This window comes from Anoplopoma fimbria, chromosome 12 (genome assembly GCF_027596085.1).
Source record: "Anoplopoma fimbria isolate UVic2021 breed Golden Eagle Sablefish chromosome 12, Afim_UVic_2022, whole genome shotgun sequence".
In the NCBI taxonomy this organism is placed as follows: domain Eukaryota; kingdom Metazoa; phylum Chordata; class Actinopteri; order Perciformes; family Anoplopomatidae; genus Anoplopoma; species Anoplopoma fimbria.
The window spans coordinates 27,337,737-27,352,736 of record NC_072460.1 but is presented as its reverse complement, the minus strand read 5'-3'; the positions used below and the strand labels follow the sequence as shown (position 1 = coordinate 27,352,736).

The 15,000-nt window shown below is 43.2% G+C and overlaps 3 protein-coding genes across 4 annotated transcripts in view; 1 reads left to right on the top strand and 2 right to left on the bottom strand.

Annotated features, from left to right (window-relative positions):
• Positions 1–4,742: 4,742 nt before the first annotated feature.
• On the bottom strand, positions 4,743–6,320 carry gata1b (GATA binding protein 1b). The gene is made up of 4 exons (XM_054609509.1): positions 6,135–6,320; positions 5,533–5,682; positions 5,261–5,380; positions 4,743–4,898 (listed from the first exon to the last, which is right to left on the bottom strand). Exons 1-4 carry the CDS (start codon positions 6,318–6,320, stop codon positions 4,743–4,745), a joined length of 612 nt encoding a protein of 203 aa, XP_054465484.1.
• A 963-nt stretch (positions 6,321–7,283) lies between these two features.
• cdk20 (cyclin-dependent kinase 20) lies at positions 7,284–12,974 on the bottom strand. Of its 2 annotated transcripts, XM_054609927.1 has the most exons (8): positions 12,745–12,974; positions 11,273–11,386; positions 11,009–11,197; positions 10,706–10,827; positions 10,449–10,511; positions 9,459–9,582; positions 9,066–9,221; positions 7,284–8,026 (listed from the first exon to the last, which is right to left on the bottom strand). In XM_054609927.1, exons 1-8 carry the CDS (start codon positions 12,823–12,825, stop codon positions 7,835–7,837), a joined length of 1,041 nt encoding a protein of 346 aa, XP_054465902.1. In that variant the 5' UTR covers positions 12,826–12,974; the 3' UTR covers positions 7,284–7,834. The 2 variants fall into 2 exon arrangements, with proteins under 2 accessions (XP_054465902.1, XP_054465903.1); XM_054609928.1 differs by lacking the exon at positions 9,459–9,582 and having other exon boundaries at positions 7,810–8,026.
• A 999-nt stretch (positions 12,975–13,973) lies between these two features.
• The window catches only part of uxt (ubiquitously-expressed, prefoldin-like chaperone), a 3,113-nt gene continuing 2,086 nt past the window's right edge, over positions 13,974–15,000 (top strand). The window contains exons 1-2 of the mRNA XM_054609933.1: positions 13,974–14,197; positions 14,539–14,620. Of these exons, the coding sequence (XP_054465908.1) occupies positions 14,070–14,197; positions 14,539–14,620 (210 nt within the window). The 5' untranslated portion in view covers positions 13,974–14,069. The remainder of the gene's footprint in view (positions 14,198–14,538; positions 14,621–15,000) is intronic.

Sequence of the window (15,000 nt, the reverse complement as noted above, 5' to 3'; positions counted from 1 at the left end):
GTCCGCTTCAGTCTGGTTCAGTCTGGTTCAGGTCCGCTTCAGGTCTGGTTCAGGTCCGCTTCAGGTCCGGTTCAGTCTGGTTCAGGTCCACTTCAGTCTGGTTCAGGTCCGCTTCAGGTCTGGTTCAGGTCCGGTTCAGTCTGGTTCAGGTCCGCTTCATTCTGGTTCAGGTCTGGTTCAGGTCCGGTTCAGTCTGGTTCAGGTCCGGTTCAGTCTGGTTCAGTCTGGTTCAGGTCCGGTTCAGTCTGGTTCAGGTGTTCGGCTGCAGATGTCAAAATAAAAGCAGAGTCATCTGAAGAGTCGGTTTCGATTTGAATCCTTTTTTATTTTGCTCTTTTGTGTTTTGAAGTGAAATCTGATTTAAGATTCAACATGAGTTCATTTCACGTTTTATTTCTTTACATCAGAAATGTGAATCTTTTTTTTTTGACATCAGAATTTATTGATTGAAAATGTTTATTCCCAACTAAAAAATGCATCTTAGCTGATAAACATATTGAATGCTTTAATATGAATGTGAAGTTTTATTTGACTCTATTATAGAATGAATTTGTAATATTTAGGATAAAGGACGGATTCTGGACCCCTGGTGGTCACAACGTGAACTTCAGCTTTTCACATCATAACTGATCAGTTCAATAAATCAATAATCTCCCAAAATCTGATAAAATCATAACTTTTCACAAAGAAGTGAAACATTTTGAGTCAGAAGTTCAGTTCGTCTTTTTTGCATGAAATTATAGTTATGAAACAGTGTGTGTGTGTGTGTGTGTGTGTGTGTGTGTGTGTGTGTGTGTGTGTGTATGTGTGTCGGCGTGACGCCCCCTGCTGGCCACACTGAGTTATCTTGGTTACCGACGCTCCCGGAGACGGGCAGATACAGCTATTGTGTAGCTAAGCGACGGACAGGAAGTAGCTCCGGTGACGTGTACAGATTTATAAACGTTTGCTTTGTGGATGCAGCTGTTATTATTCTGAGATGATCAAAGAGTTCAGTTATTGTTATCGGAAATCAATAAAATGATTTTATTCAACTCCTGTTTGGTGTTTTCATTCTGTTGAATGTGACGTTGATCCACTTAAACCAGAACTCAACACTGTTTATATAATGAGATAAAAGATCTATGAACACAGAGGACAGGTGTGAGAGAGGACGTGTGTGTGAGGACAGGTGTGTGTGAGGACATGTGTGAGAGAGGACAGTGTGTGTGAGGACAGGTGTGAGTGAGGACATGTGTGAGAGAGGACAGGTGTGAGTGAGGACATGTGTGAGGACAGAGGGTGTGTGTGAGGACATGTGTGTGAGGACATGTGAGAGGACAGGTGTGTGTGAGAGAGGACATGTGTGAGGACATGTGTGTGTGAGGACAGGTGTGAGTGAGGACAGGTGTGTGTGAGGACATGTGTGAGTGAGGAGGTGTGTGTGAGGACATGTGTGAGTGAGGACAGGTGTGAGAGAGGACAGGTGTGAGTGAGGACATGTGTGTGAGAGGACATGTGTGAGTGAGGACATGTGTGAGTGAGGACAGGTGGTGAGGTGTGAGTGAGGACAGTGTGACAGGTGTGAGTGTGAGTGAGGACATGTGTGTGACAGTGAGGACATGTGTGAGAGACAGATGTGAGTGAGGACAGGTGTGTGTGAGGACATGTGTGAGTGAGGACAGGTGTGTGTGAGGACAGGTGTGTGTGAGGACAGAGTGAGGACATGTGTGAGAGAGGACAGATGTGAGTGAGGACATGTGTGAGAGAGGACAGGTGTGAGTGAGGACATGTGTGAGAGAGGACAGATGTGAGAGAGGACATGTGTGAGTGAGGACAGGTGTGTGAGGACAGGTGTGTGTGAGGACATGTGTGAGTGAGGACAGGTGTGAGAGAGGACATGTCTGAGTGAGGACAGATGTGTGTGAGGACATGTGTGTGAGAGGACATGTGTGAGAGAGGACATGTGTGTGTGAGGACAGTGAGGACATGTGTGAGAGGACAGGACATGTGTGAGGAGGACATGTGTGTGTGACATGTGTGAGGACATGTGTGAGGACATGTGTGTGAGGACATGTGTGAGAGAGGACATGTGTGAGTGAGGACATGTGTGAGTGAGGACAGATGTGTGTGAGGACAGGTGTGAGGACATGTGTGAGTGAGGACAGATGTGTGTGAGGACATGTCTGAGAGAGGACAGGTGTGTGTGAGGACATGTGTGAGTGAGGACATGTGTGTGAGGACAGGTGTGTGAGGACATGTGTGTGAGGACATGTGTGAGAGAGGACAGGTGTGAGTGAGGACAGGTGTGTGAGGACAGGTGTGTGTGAGGACATGTGTGAGTGAGGACATGTGTGAGTGAGGACATGTGTGAGGGAGGACATGTGTGTGTGAGGACATGTGTGAGAGAGGACATGTGTGAGTGAGGACAGATGTGTGTGAGGACATGTGTGTGTGAGGACAGGTGTGAGTGAGGACATGTGTGAGTGAGGACAGGTGTGTGAGAGGACAGGTGTGAGTGAGGACATGTGTGTGTGAGGATGTGTGAGGACAGATGTGTGAGAGGACAGGTGTGAGTGAGGACAGGTGTGTGTGAGGACATGTGTGAGTGAGGACATGTGTGAGTGAGGACATGTGTGTGAGAGGACATGTGTGAGTGAGGACAGGTGTGAGTGAGGACATGTGTGAGTGAGGACATGTGTGAGAGAGGACAGGTGTGAGTGAGGACATGTGTGAGGGAGGACATGTGTGAGTGAGGACATGTGTGAGTGAGGACAGGTGTGAGAGAGGACAGGTGTGAGTGAGGACATGTGTGAGAGAGGACAGGTGTGAGAGAGGACATGTGTGAGTGAGGACATGTGTGAGTGAGGACATGTGTGAGAGAGGACATGTGTGAGAGAGGACAGGTGTGAGTGAGGACATCCAGTAAATGTGTCTCTCTGAATGGACCAGAGGGATTCATGAGGACACGGGACGAGGAACACCAGCGCTCATCGTCCAAACAGGAAGTCCAAAGTCCACAAGGACAGAGAGAGAGACAGGTGGGGGGGGGACTTTGGCGACACAAAAACACAGAACAAGCAGAGAGGGAAACTAAGTCAAGTCAACTTTATTCATAAAGTCAAATATCAACAGTCTGAACATCAAAGGAAGAGTCTGACCTCTGACCTTTGACCCCGAAGACAAAGTCCACTAAAGATGGAAGACTTCTCAGAGGACCAGAGAGACAGACAGGAAGTAGAAACGTGTGTGTGTGTGTGTGTGTGTGTGTGTGTGTGTATGTGTGTATGTGTGTATATGTGAGTGTGTGTATGTGTGTGTGTGTGTGTGTGTGTGTGTGTGTATGTGTATGTGTATGTATGTGTGTGTGTGTGTGTGTGTATGTGTGTGTGTGTGTATATGTGTGTGTGTGTGTGTGTGTGTGTGTGTGTGTGTGTGTGTGTGTGTGTGTGTGTGTGTGTGTGTGTGTGTGTGTGTGTGTGTGTGTGTGTGTGTGTGTGTGTGTGTGTGTGTGTGTGTGTGTGTGTGTGTGTGTGTGTGTATGTGTGTGTGTGTGTCTGCTGTGGTTGCAAATCTTGCATGCCATCTATCAGCAGCTCAGTGGTATCAAGACCAGAGACAACGAGACAGACAGACTCTAGTCGGCCTCCCACCACCAACCGTCTCCCGTCTCTCTTCGTCTCCCTTTTCCTCTCTTGCTCTTTTTCTTTCGCTCCGGAAAACCAGAACTGAGTTGCACAACGTTGGTTAAAGAGACAGTGAAGGCAGCATCTGCGGTTCACCGCAGCACACAAAGCTCTCTACACCCTGCATCAAGTCTGGTCCGGGGTCAGCACTGAGGGCCCCAGAGGTCCTGGTCCTGGACCTGGTCCTGGATCTGCTCCTGCTCCTGCTCCTGCTCCTGCTCCTGCTCCTGCTCCTGCTCCTGGAGGACAGTAGAGTCTGTATGTGAGAACCGATTACGATGTCATCATTGATTAAATTGATTTTAATATTTCAGCATAGAGTCACTTCAGTGACAGGTTTAGTTTAGTTTCTATCTGATCAACATTAAATGTTAACTTAAATCATTGAAGCATCTGTATTCTCTAACGGTGATTTCAGACTGTCATCATGGATGGTGAGTTCAGGGACTAATATGATCTCTTTTCTTAGTTTTTGTTAGAACACGTGCTGCAGCATTCTGGATCAACTGTAGAGATTTAAGAGTCTTATTAGAGCAGCCTGATAATAAGGAGTTACAGTAATCTAGTCTAGAGGTAACAAATGCATGAACTAGTTTTTCTGCTTCCAGACAGGAAGTGACTGATTTAATGTTACGTAAATGAAAAAAGGCTGTCCTTGAGATCTGTTTTATATAAGAGTTAAAAGAGATCCTGATCAAAGATAACTCTGAGGTTCTTTATGTCCTTAAGATTATTGAAGTTTAGAGAACTGGTTGGTTTCGTCTGGCTTAATCGATCGATATAACTGGGTATCGTCTGCATAACAATGAACAATGAATTATTGAGTGTTTTCTGATAATATTCCCTAAAGGAAGCATATATAAGGTGAATAAAACTGGTCCAAGAACAGACCCTTGTGGAACTCCGGGATTGACTTTGGTTTTCATCGATGTTTCATTGTCTCGATTCATGACCTCTTGACCTCATGACCTCATGACCTTATGACCTCTGTTCTTGTCAGAAGCTCATTAAAGAACAAACTGAAACCAACACATTTTAATTAAAGAATCGGTTTATTAAAGAAGTTAAAGAGATAAATCAGCAGCAGTGAAACTTGTCCTCCTTGGTGGGCGGGACCAGCACAGACATCCTGGTCTCTGATTGGTCAGATTTCCTCCTTATTTTGTTCTTATTGGACACTTTACGGTTCCTGGTTTGGATTCCGTCTTTCTTCATCGCCAGAGGCCTGTTGACCTGAAACACAAAGTACACTGCTAGAGTACCTGAGGTACTACTGTGTAGTAGAGTCAAAGTACCTGTGTAGTTTATAGCACATGGTTTGGTTTTTAGTACCTGGTGTAGTTTGTAGTACCTGGTGTAGTTTGTAGTAGTACCTGGTGTAGTTTGTAGTACCTGGTGTAGTAGTTTGTAGTACCTGGTGTAGTTTGTAGTACCTGGTGTAGTAGTTTGTAGTACCTGGTGTAGTTTGTAGTTTGTAGTACCTGGTGTAGTTTTTAGTACCTGGTGTAGTTTGTAGTACCTGGTGTAGTTTGTAGTACCTGGTGTAGTTTGTAGTACCTGGTGTAGTTTGTAGTACCTGGTGTAGTTTGTAGTACCTGGTGTAGTTTGTAGTAGAGGCCACAGGCGTTGCAGACGGGTTCTCCAGCAGAGTTCCGTCTCCACAGCGTCGTCGTTCCAGTCAGACAGTTCACACACTGAGCTCCTTTTCTCACAACCTGAAAACATAAATATATTTAAACACACTGAACGGATTCCAATCATCTCTATTCAATTCAATTCAGTTTATTTTGTAGAGCCCAGAATCACAAATGACAAATTTGCCTCAGAGGGCTTTACAATCTGTGCACATGTATAAATGGATCAATACGTGATCAGTCCTCACAGCTCTCCTCTTCGGTCTCAGCAGTGGACGGTTGTTGGTCTGCTGCTGGAGGCTGCAGGTGTTACACAGGTGACGTCCTGAGGAGTCTCTCATCCACAGGGGGGCGCTGCTCGACCCACAGCTCACACACTCACGCTGCTCTGAACACACACACGACACACATGACACGTCCGGACACACACACACACACACACACACACACACACACACACACACACACACACACACACACACACACACACACACACTCCACACACACACACACACACACACACACACACACACACACACACACACACACACACACACACACACACACACACACACACACACACACACACACACACACACACACACACACACACACACACACACACACACACACATGACACGTCCGGACACACACACACACACACACACACACACACACACACACACACACACACACACACACACACACACACACACACACACACACACACACACACTCACACACACACACACACACTCACACACACACACACACACACACACACTCTCACACACACACACACTCTCTCACACACACAGACAGGTGGATGTCTCACCTTGTGCACCGCCCCTTCCCCATGACCGACTGCCAGGTAGGGCCCAATCAGTGGAGGGGGAGGGGTGAAGGTTGCCATAGTAACTGTTCCATCCAGGTGCTGAGGAGAGGAAGCTGATGAGGGGGGGTGATTGACAGCTGGATCCGATGACGTGGTGACTGGCAGCAGCCAGCCGCTCGGCCTCATGGGAAGTGTTTGGTGATTGGAGGAAGGTGAGTGAAGGGGCGGAGTTAACCTGCAACCAAATATTATAAATAATATATAAATCTCACTTTTTACTTTTAGTTCATTCTGTTGCTGCCCTCAAAGGGTTCGTACTCTTACCTTTAATACTTATTCATAACAAGGTACCAACATGTAGTTTTTTATTTACAGATGATTCTCGTAAAAACTTTATTAATTCTGACCTTTGACTTGCACATCGACATTTCGTATGGAGACGTCACAACAGCAGAGGACCAATCAGAGATCTGCAAATAATCTGACATGATCACTGTTTGTCTGACGAGGAAAGAAAAGGAGAACAAATGAGACACAGAGTGAGAACTCTCTATGATCACTTCATAGGATCTCTGATCCATCAACAGAAAAATATATATATATCAATTAATTATTATTAGTTAAAGAAAGAGACACAAAGACAAAGAGATAAAAGATCAAACAGAGATCAAAGACTTGGTAAACACAGACCAGTGTTTTTCTCAGATACTCACAGAGGTGAAGTTCTCGTCTCTCCGGTTGAAGCTCTCACTGATGCTCCAAACTGACGGAGGAGAAACAGGAAGTGTGGGAGGAGACACACTTTGTGTCCACTTCCTTTATTTTCTGCTGAACTGAATTCATTTTGTTTTCTTTGATAAAATGCCTTTTTGAATGAGTGCGTTTGAACAAACTGTGTGTTTGGTGGAAAGTATCGTACATTTACTCTCATTGAAGTACAAGAACGTGGTACTTTACTGAGTATTTCCATCTTCTGCTACTTTCTGCTTCCACTATGTCATTTTATGAATTCCCATCTTTCCTTCACCTCCTGACGTTTTCCATGGAGGTCAAGGAGAAGTGGTTAGGAAAGGACATAGGACACCACTTTTTACAGACGTGAGACAGAAACCAGTTATTGATCATCAACTCCTGATGTTTATAGGCAGCAAAATACAATGAATGACAATAAACACAATGACAAAGTTCTTCTAGAACTGTGGATCAGATGAGAGCCAGACTGATTCAACAGGTGAACAGGTAAACAGGTGAACAGGTAAACAGGTGAACAGGTAAACAGGTAATCAGGTGAACAGGTAATCAGGTGAACAGGTGACAGGGTAATCAGGTGAACAGGTAATCAGGTGAACAGGTAATCAGGTGAACAGGTAATCAGGTGAACAGGTGAATAGATGAACAGGTAATCAGGTGAACATGTGACAGGGTAATCAGGTGAACAGGTAATTAGGTGAACAGGTGAACAGATGAACTCAGCATCACCTGTTCAGACCTGATACTCATCAGGCTGAACTCCCATAATAATCATTAAAAACTTAATTTCTTTGATCTTTTCATGTTGTATTCTTATTATTATGGAAACACAGGAGGTCAACTTCCTGTCTGAGCTTCATGAACTGATAGAGTCGTTGATCACATTTCATATTAATATTTATTTTATGTTTATATTTGTATTTAAATGTGATTGGTCAGTCGGTCATCGTTCAGAGGCAGGAGGCGTGTCCTCGCAGCAGTGCGGGGTCTACCAAGCTGTTCTGCAGGGGCAGGTCCACTGAGAAGTCGGTGGGCGGAGCCTGCAGCCGCTGGCGGGGGGGGCGACCCCCCCTCTGAGGGATGGGCAGCTCTGAGTGATGAGCAGGAAGAGGAGAGGAGAAAAAGAACGGATGGAGGAGAGCCTGCAGAGAGGAGGGGACCAATCAATACATCAATCAATACATCAATACATCAACCAACCAATCAATACATCAATCAATACATCAATACATCAACCAAACAATCAATACATCAATCAATACATCAATACATCAATACATCAACCAACCAATCAATACATCAATCAATACATCAATCAATACATCACTACATCAATACAACAACCAAACAATCAATACATCAATCAATACATCAATACATCAATACATCAATCAACCAATCAATACATCAACCAACCAATCAATACATCAATCAATACATCAATACATCAACCAACCAATCAATACATCAATCAATACATCAATACATCAATACATCAATACATCAATACATCAACCAACCAATCAATACATCAATACATCAATACATCAACCAACCAATCAATACATCAATACATCAATACATCAATACATCAATACAACAACCAACCAATCAATCAATACATCAATACATCAATACATCAATACATCAATACATCAACCAACCAATCAATACATCAATCAATACATCAATACATCAATACATCAATACATCCATCAATACATCAATACATCAATACATCAATACATCAATCAATACATCAACACATCAATACATCAATACAACAACCAACCAATCAATACATCAATCAATACATCAATCAATCCATCAAGCAATCAATACATCAATAGCTTTGATCGTCTCAACTTGACTGAAATGACAATAAACTGAATAGCAGCAATTGATCTACATTTATTTCCTAAATGTATTGATTAATCGTTGATCAGTATTCAATTTACTGAGTTATCAAACTGAGGGAACTCATTGATGAATTAATTTATTGATTAACTGATTATTGGAATAATCTACCAATCACCCCCACCAGGGGTCCAGAGACAGAGAGCTGATTGATTGATCTATTGATTCTGGACCTCATCGTCAATAAAGACACTCCAACAGAGAAGTAAAGGGGACCTCAGGAGGAACCCTGAGGAACTCCACTTCCTGCTTCCTGTTTCCTACCTGTCTGGCAGAGCAGCGCTGATTGGACGGATAAACCAGGAACTTGTAGAGCAGGTCGATGGCCTGAGGGGGCGTGTCCGGGACGATCTCCTCCAATGGGATCGCTGGATTCTCCTTAAAGGTGATTTTATTGTAATCTGGTAACTCCACGATCTCCTGGAGGGACGGAGAGGAGAACAGAACGGAGTCTCAACGGGATCGGGACCTTACAGAGTTTCTCAACATAGGGGTTGAGACCCTACAGAGGGTCACAAGGTCAACCTGAGGGGTCCGGACATGATTAATGGAAGAGAAGAAGAAGTGGGAGGAGAATAAAAAGGGGGAGGAGGAGAAGTGGGAGGAGAGTAAAAAGGAGGAGGAGGAGGAGGAGGAGGAGGAGTGGGAGTGTCTCACCGGCCAGCTGTCCTGCGTCGGCGTCCCGAGGACTCTGAGGACGCAGCAGAGCTGCTCGATGTCGTTCTCTCCAGGAAACAGAGGAGACGAGTTCAGGAGCTCACCGAAGATACAGCCCACCGCCCTGACACACACACACACACACACACACACACACACACACACACACACACACACACACACACACACACACACACACACACACACACACACACACACACACACACACACAGCGCAGGGCTTTTATTCTGAAAGGCTACAGGAACAGGTACTGCAAGTAAAGTCAAAGTCATGATGTCGACTATACACGACAATCATTATTATAACAATCTAAATAATAAATATTATTATTATTATAACTAATAATGAAACAAGAACAAGAATAACAATCATAATAACAATGATGATAAAAATAAAGTAGTAGTAGTAGTAGTAGTAGTAGTAGTAGTAGTAGTAGTAGTAGTAGTAGTAATAGTAGTAGTAGTAATAGTAGTAATAGTAGTAGTAGTAGTAGTAGTAGTAGTAAAGTAGTAGTAGTAGTAGTAGTAGTAGTAGTAGTAGTAGTAATAGTAGTAGTAGTAATAGTAGTAGTAGTAATAGTAGTAGTAGTAGTAGTAGTAGTAGTAGTAGTAGTAGTAGTAGTAGTAGTAGTAGTAGTAGTAGTAGTAGTAGTAGTAGTAGTAGTAGTAGTAGTAGTAGTAGTAGTAGTAGTAGTAGTAGTAGTAGTAGTAGTAGTAGTAGTAATAGTAGTAGTAGTAGTAGTAATAGTAGTAGTAGTAGTAGTAGTAGTAGTAGTAGTAGTAATAGTAGTAGTAATAGTAGTAGTAGTAGTAGTAGTAGTAGTAGTAGTAGTAGTAGTAGTAGTAGTAGTAGTAGTAGTAGTAGTAGTAGTAGTAGTAATAGTAGTAGTAGTAGTAGTAATAGTAGTAGTAGTAGTAGTAGTACTGTGAGTATTTTCAGTATTAGGATGAGTAGTTGTAGTTTTCTCACCACAGGTCGACTCCCTCGTCGTACCTTCTGGCTCCGTACAGCAGCTCAGGAGCTCTGTACCACCTGGAACACAGCTCACACACACACACACACACACACACACACACACACACACACACACACACACACACACACACACACACACACACACACACAGGTATGGTTTGGTCATTAGGGAGGTGTGTGAGTGGATTGATTGTGTTGATATGAATTAATAAAAGGATCAATATGTAGTAATAACAGTGTGAGAGCTCCACCTGGTGGCCACCTGGTGGCTGTACAGTCTCTCTCCGTGTTCACTGAACAGTCTGGCCAAACCGAAGTCTGCAATCTTCAGATGACCTGAAGAGCTGATGAGGAGGTTGGCTGGCTTCAGGTCCTACACACACACACACACACACACACACACACACACACACACACACACACACACACACACACACACACACACACACACACACACACACACACACACACACTGTTACGTTCCCACACACACACGTCAGGGCTTTTATTCTGAAGGGCTACAGGAGTCAGAATGAAGGTAAAGCCTCTCCCACCCGGTGCATGATGTTGTTGTGATGCAGGAAGGCCACGCCCTTCAGCAGCATCATCATGTACCCTTTGACCTGAGCCGGGGTCAAAGGTCGCTCGGAGTTCCTGATGACCTCAGAGAGGTCGGACAGCATGAAGTCAAACACCAGGACGAAGCCCGTCCCGTGAGGAAAGACGTCCTTCAGCTTCACCACCTGAGGAAGATGAGGAGGAGGAGTGTGAGGCTGACCCCTGACCTCTGACCTCTGACCCCTGAGCCTGATACTCACATGCTGGTTGTCCTCGATCTCCTGCAGGGCCTTGATCTCCCTCAGAGCCTGGTTGGGGATGCCGTCCTCCAGCCGCCTCAGAGCCACTTTCTTCAGAGCCACCGTCTCTCCTGTCTGATCAGAGAACAGGATCAATACCTGATTATTGATAGACCACAGCACTGAGGTGTGTTTGATTATTGATAAACCACAGCACTGAGGTGTGTTTGATTATTGATAAACCACAGCACTGAGGTGTGTTTGATTATTGATAAACCACAGCACTGAGGTGTGTTTGATTATTGATAGACCACAGCACTGAGGTGTGTTTGATTATTGATAGACCACAGCACTGAGGTGTGTTTGATTATTGATAGACCACAGCACTGAGGTGTGATTGATTATTGATAGACCACAGCACTGAGGTGTGTTTGATTATTGATAGACCACAGCACTGAGGTGTGATTGATTATTGATTATTGATAGACCACAGCACTGAGGTGTGATTGATTATTGATAAACCACAGCACTGAGGTGTGATTGATTATTGATAGACCACAGCACTGAGGTGTGTTTGATTATTGATTATTGATAAACCACAGCACTGAGGTGTGATTGATTATTGATAAACCACAGCACTGAGGTGTGTTTGATTATTGATTATTGATAGACCACAGCACTGAGGTGTGTTTGATTATTGATTATTGATAGACCACAGCACTGAGGTGTGTTTGATTATTGATAGACCACAGCACTGAGGTGTGTTTGATTATTGATTATTGATAAACCACAGCACTGAGGGTGTGTTTGATTATTGATTATTGATTATTGATAAACCACAGCACTGAGGTGTGTTTGATTATTGATTATTGATAGACCACAGCACTGAGGTGTGTTTGATTATTTGATTATTGATTATTGATAGACCACAGCACTGAGGTGTGTTTGATTATTGATACCACAGCATTGACCACAGCACTGAGGTGTGTTTGATTATTGATTATTGATAAACCACAGCACTGAGGTGTGTTTGATTATTGATTATTGATAAACCACAGCACTGAGGTGTGTGATTATTGATTATTGATTATTGATTATTGATAGACCACAGCACTGAGGTGTGTTTGATTATTGATAGACCACAGCACTGAGGTGTGTTTGATTATTGATTATTGATAGACCACAGCACTGAGGTGTGTTTGATTATTGATAAACCACAGCACTGAGGTGTGTTTGATTATTGATTATTGATAAACCACAGCACTGAGGTGTGTTTGATTATTGATTATTGATGATAGACCACAGCACTGATTTTGATTATTGATAAACCACAGCACTGAGGTGTGTTTGATTATTGATTATTGATAGACCACAGCACTGAGGTGTGTTTGATTATTGATTATAAACCACAGAGGTGTGTTTGATTATTGATAGACCACAGCACTGAGGTGTGTTTGATTATTGATTATTGATAATAGTTCATTCACTGTTACCTCGATGTGTTTGGCCTTGAAGACGATGCCGTGAGCTCCTTCTCCGACCCGACCCAGAATACTGTACTGATCCATGTCCATCCAGCTGGCCTGCAGGTCTGGATCAGGACTCTGAGCTAACGGCTAACAGCTAGCTAACGGCTAACAGCTAGCTGTCGGCTAACGTCGCCATGGTAACCGCACGTGTCCGACAGAAACCGCAGAGACAGAGTTCCGCCATGTTTGTTTACAGTGACGTCACAGGGCCGGTCCTGCTGCAGAACCAGAGCAGACAGAAGAGACTCACTGACAGAAACACTGACAGACTCACTGACAGAGTCACTGACAGAAACACTGACAGAGTCACTGACAGACACACTGACAGAGTCACTGACAGACTCACTGACAGACTCACTGACAGACTCACTGACAGAACACTGACAGAGTCACTGACAGAAACACTGACAGAGTCACTGACAGACACACTGACAGAGTCACTGACAGACTCACTGACACACTGACAGAGTCACTGACAGACACACTGACAGAAACACTGACAGAGTCACTGACAGACACACTGACTCTATCCCACCATGCAACCAGAGACAACCAGGTTTATTCACTGACATACCTGAAACACATGTACTGTATGTTATTAAGACAAGACTCACTGACCTCACACTCTATCCCACCATGCAACCAGAGACAACCAGGTTTATTCTCTCATACCAAACACATGTACAGTAATGAACAATATGTACAGTAATGTACAGTATGTACAGTAATGATTCTTGATATTATTTAGTGTTTTTTAAATATGTTTTATAATTAAACTGTAAATGTAATTTGTGTTATTTTAGCATATTTCTTTATTAAACAAAAAATACCAATTTGATCTTTTTAGACATTTGTTCTTCTATTAAAAAGAACAAATGTTCTTTATTTTAATTTCGTTAAAATATTTAGTGACTAGTATTTTAATGTCCTGCCGTTACTACACTAGTATTCATGTACTTGTAGTAGTACTGTGTATCTTTACTTCACATGAGCAGAGTACAAATCATGATGAACTGTCCAACGTGACAGACATGTGAACATGTTGTTAACATGTTAACATGACAACATGACAGAGCAGTGACGTGTTCCTTCTATTGACTCTGGTTCTGTGGCCCGAGTGCTCGCTGCTTTTATTGTGAAATCAGGAAGTACTTGATAGCCCCGTGCAGCGTGCTAACGGCTAACGGGCTAACGGCTAACGGGCTATCGGGCTAACGGCTAACGGCTAACCGTTCAGTCCAGGTTCTCTCTGAACCGGAAGTCACGACAGAAAGAGAAAAACAGACACGATGTCTCCGCCCGCTGATGCTAATGGTGATGCTAATGCTAATGCTAATGCTGATGGTGATGCTAACGTGGATCAGAAGGTTCTGCAATATGAAAACTTCATCAACGAGGTTCTGAGGAGAGACCTACAGTAAGACCCCCCCCCACACATACACATACACACACATATACACATATATACACACATATACACACATATACACATATATATATATATATACACACATATACACACATATACACACATATACACACACACAACACACACATATATATATACACACACATATATATATATATACACATATATATATACACACACATATATATATATATACACATATACACACACACACACATATATATATATATACACACACACATACACACACACACATACACACACACACACACACACACACACACACATATATATCCAACATTCTTAAGATATTGATCTTAACTCCTCAGGAAGGTGTTGGATCAGAGAGACTCTGTCTATGAGAAGATCTCTATGTACCTCCAGCTGAAGAACTCCATCCAGAGTCTGCAGGTATGAAGAAGATGAAGATGATGATGAAGATTAAAACACTCACATTTAGAGATTAAATCAATAAAATAAGCAAAAATACTTTAGGAAGAAAATCTGGTGAAAGAAAAATATATTTTTCTAAACACTCGCTGTGTGTGTGTGTGTGTGTGTGTGTGTGTGTGTGTGTGTGTGTGTGTGTGTGTGTGTGTGTGTGTGTGTGTGTGTGTGTGTGTGTGTGTGTGTGTGTGTGTGTGTGTATATATGTGTGTGTGTGTGTGTGTGTATATATGTGTGTGTGTGTGTGTGTGTGTGTATGTGTGTGTGTGTGTGTGTGTGTATATATGTGTGTGTATATATGTGTGTGTGTGTGTGTGTGTGTGTGTGTATATATGTGTGTGTGT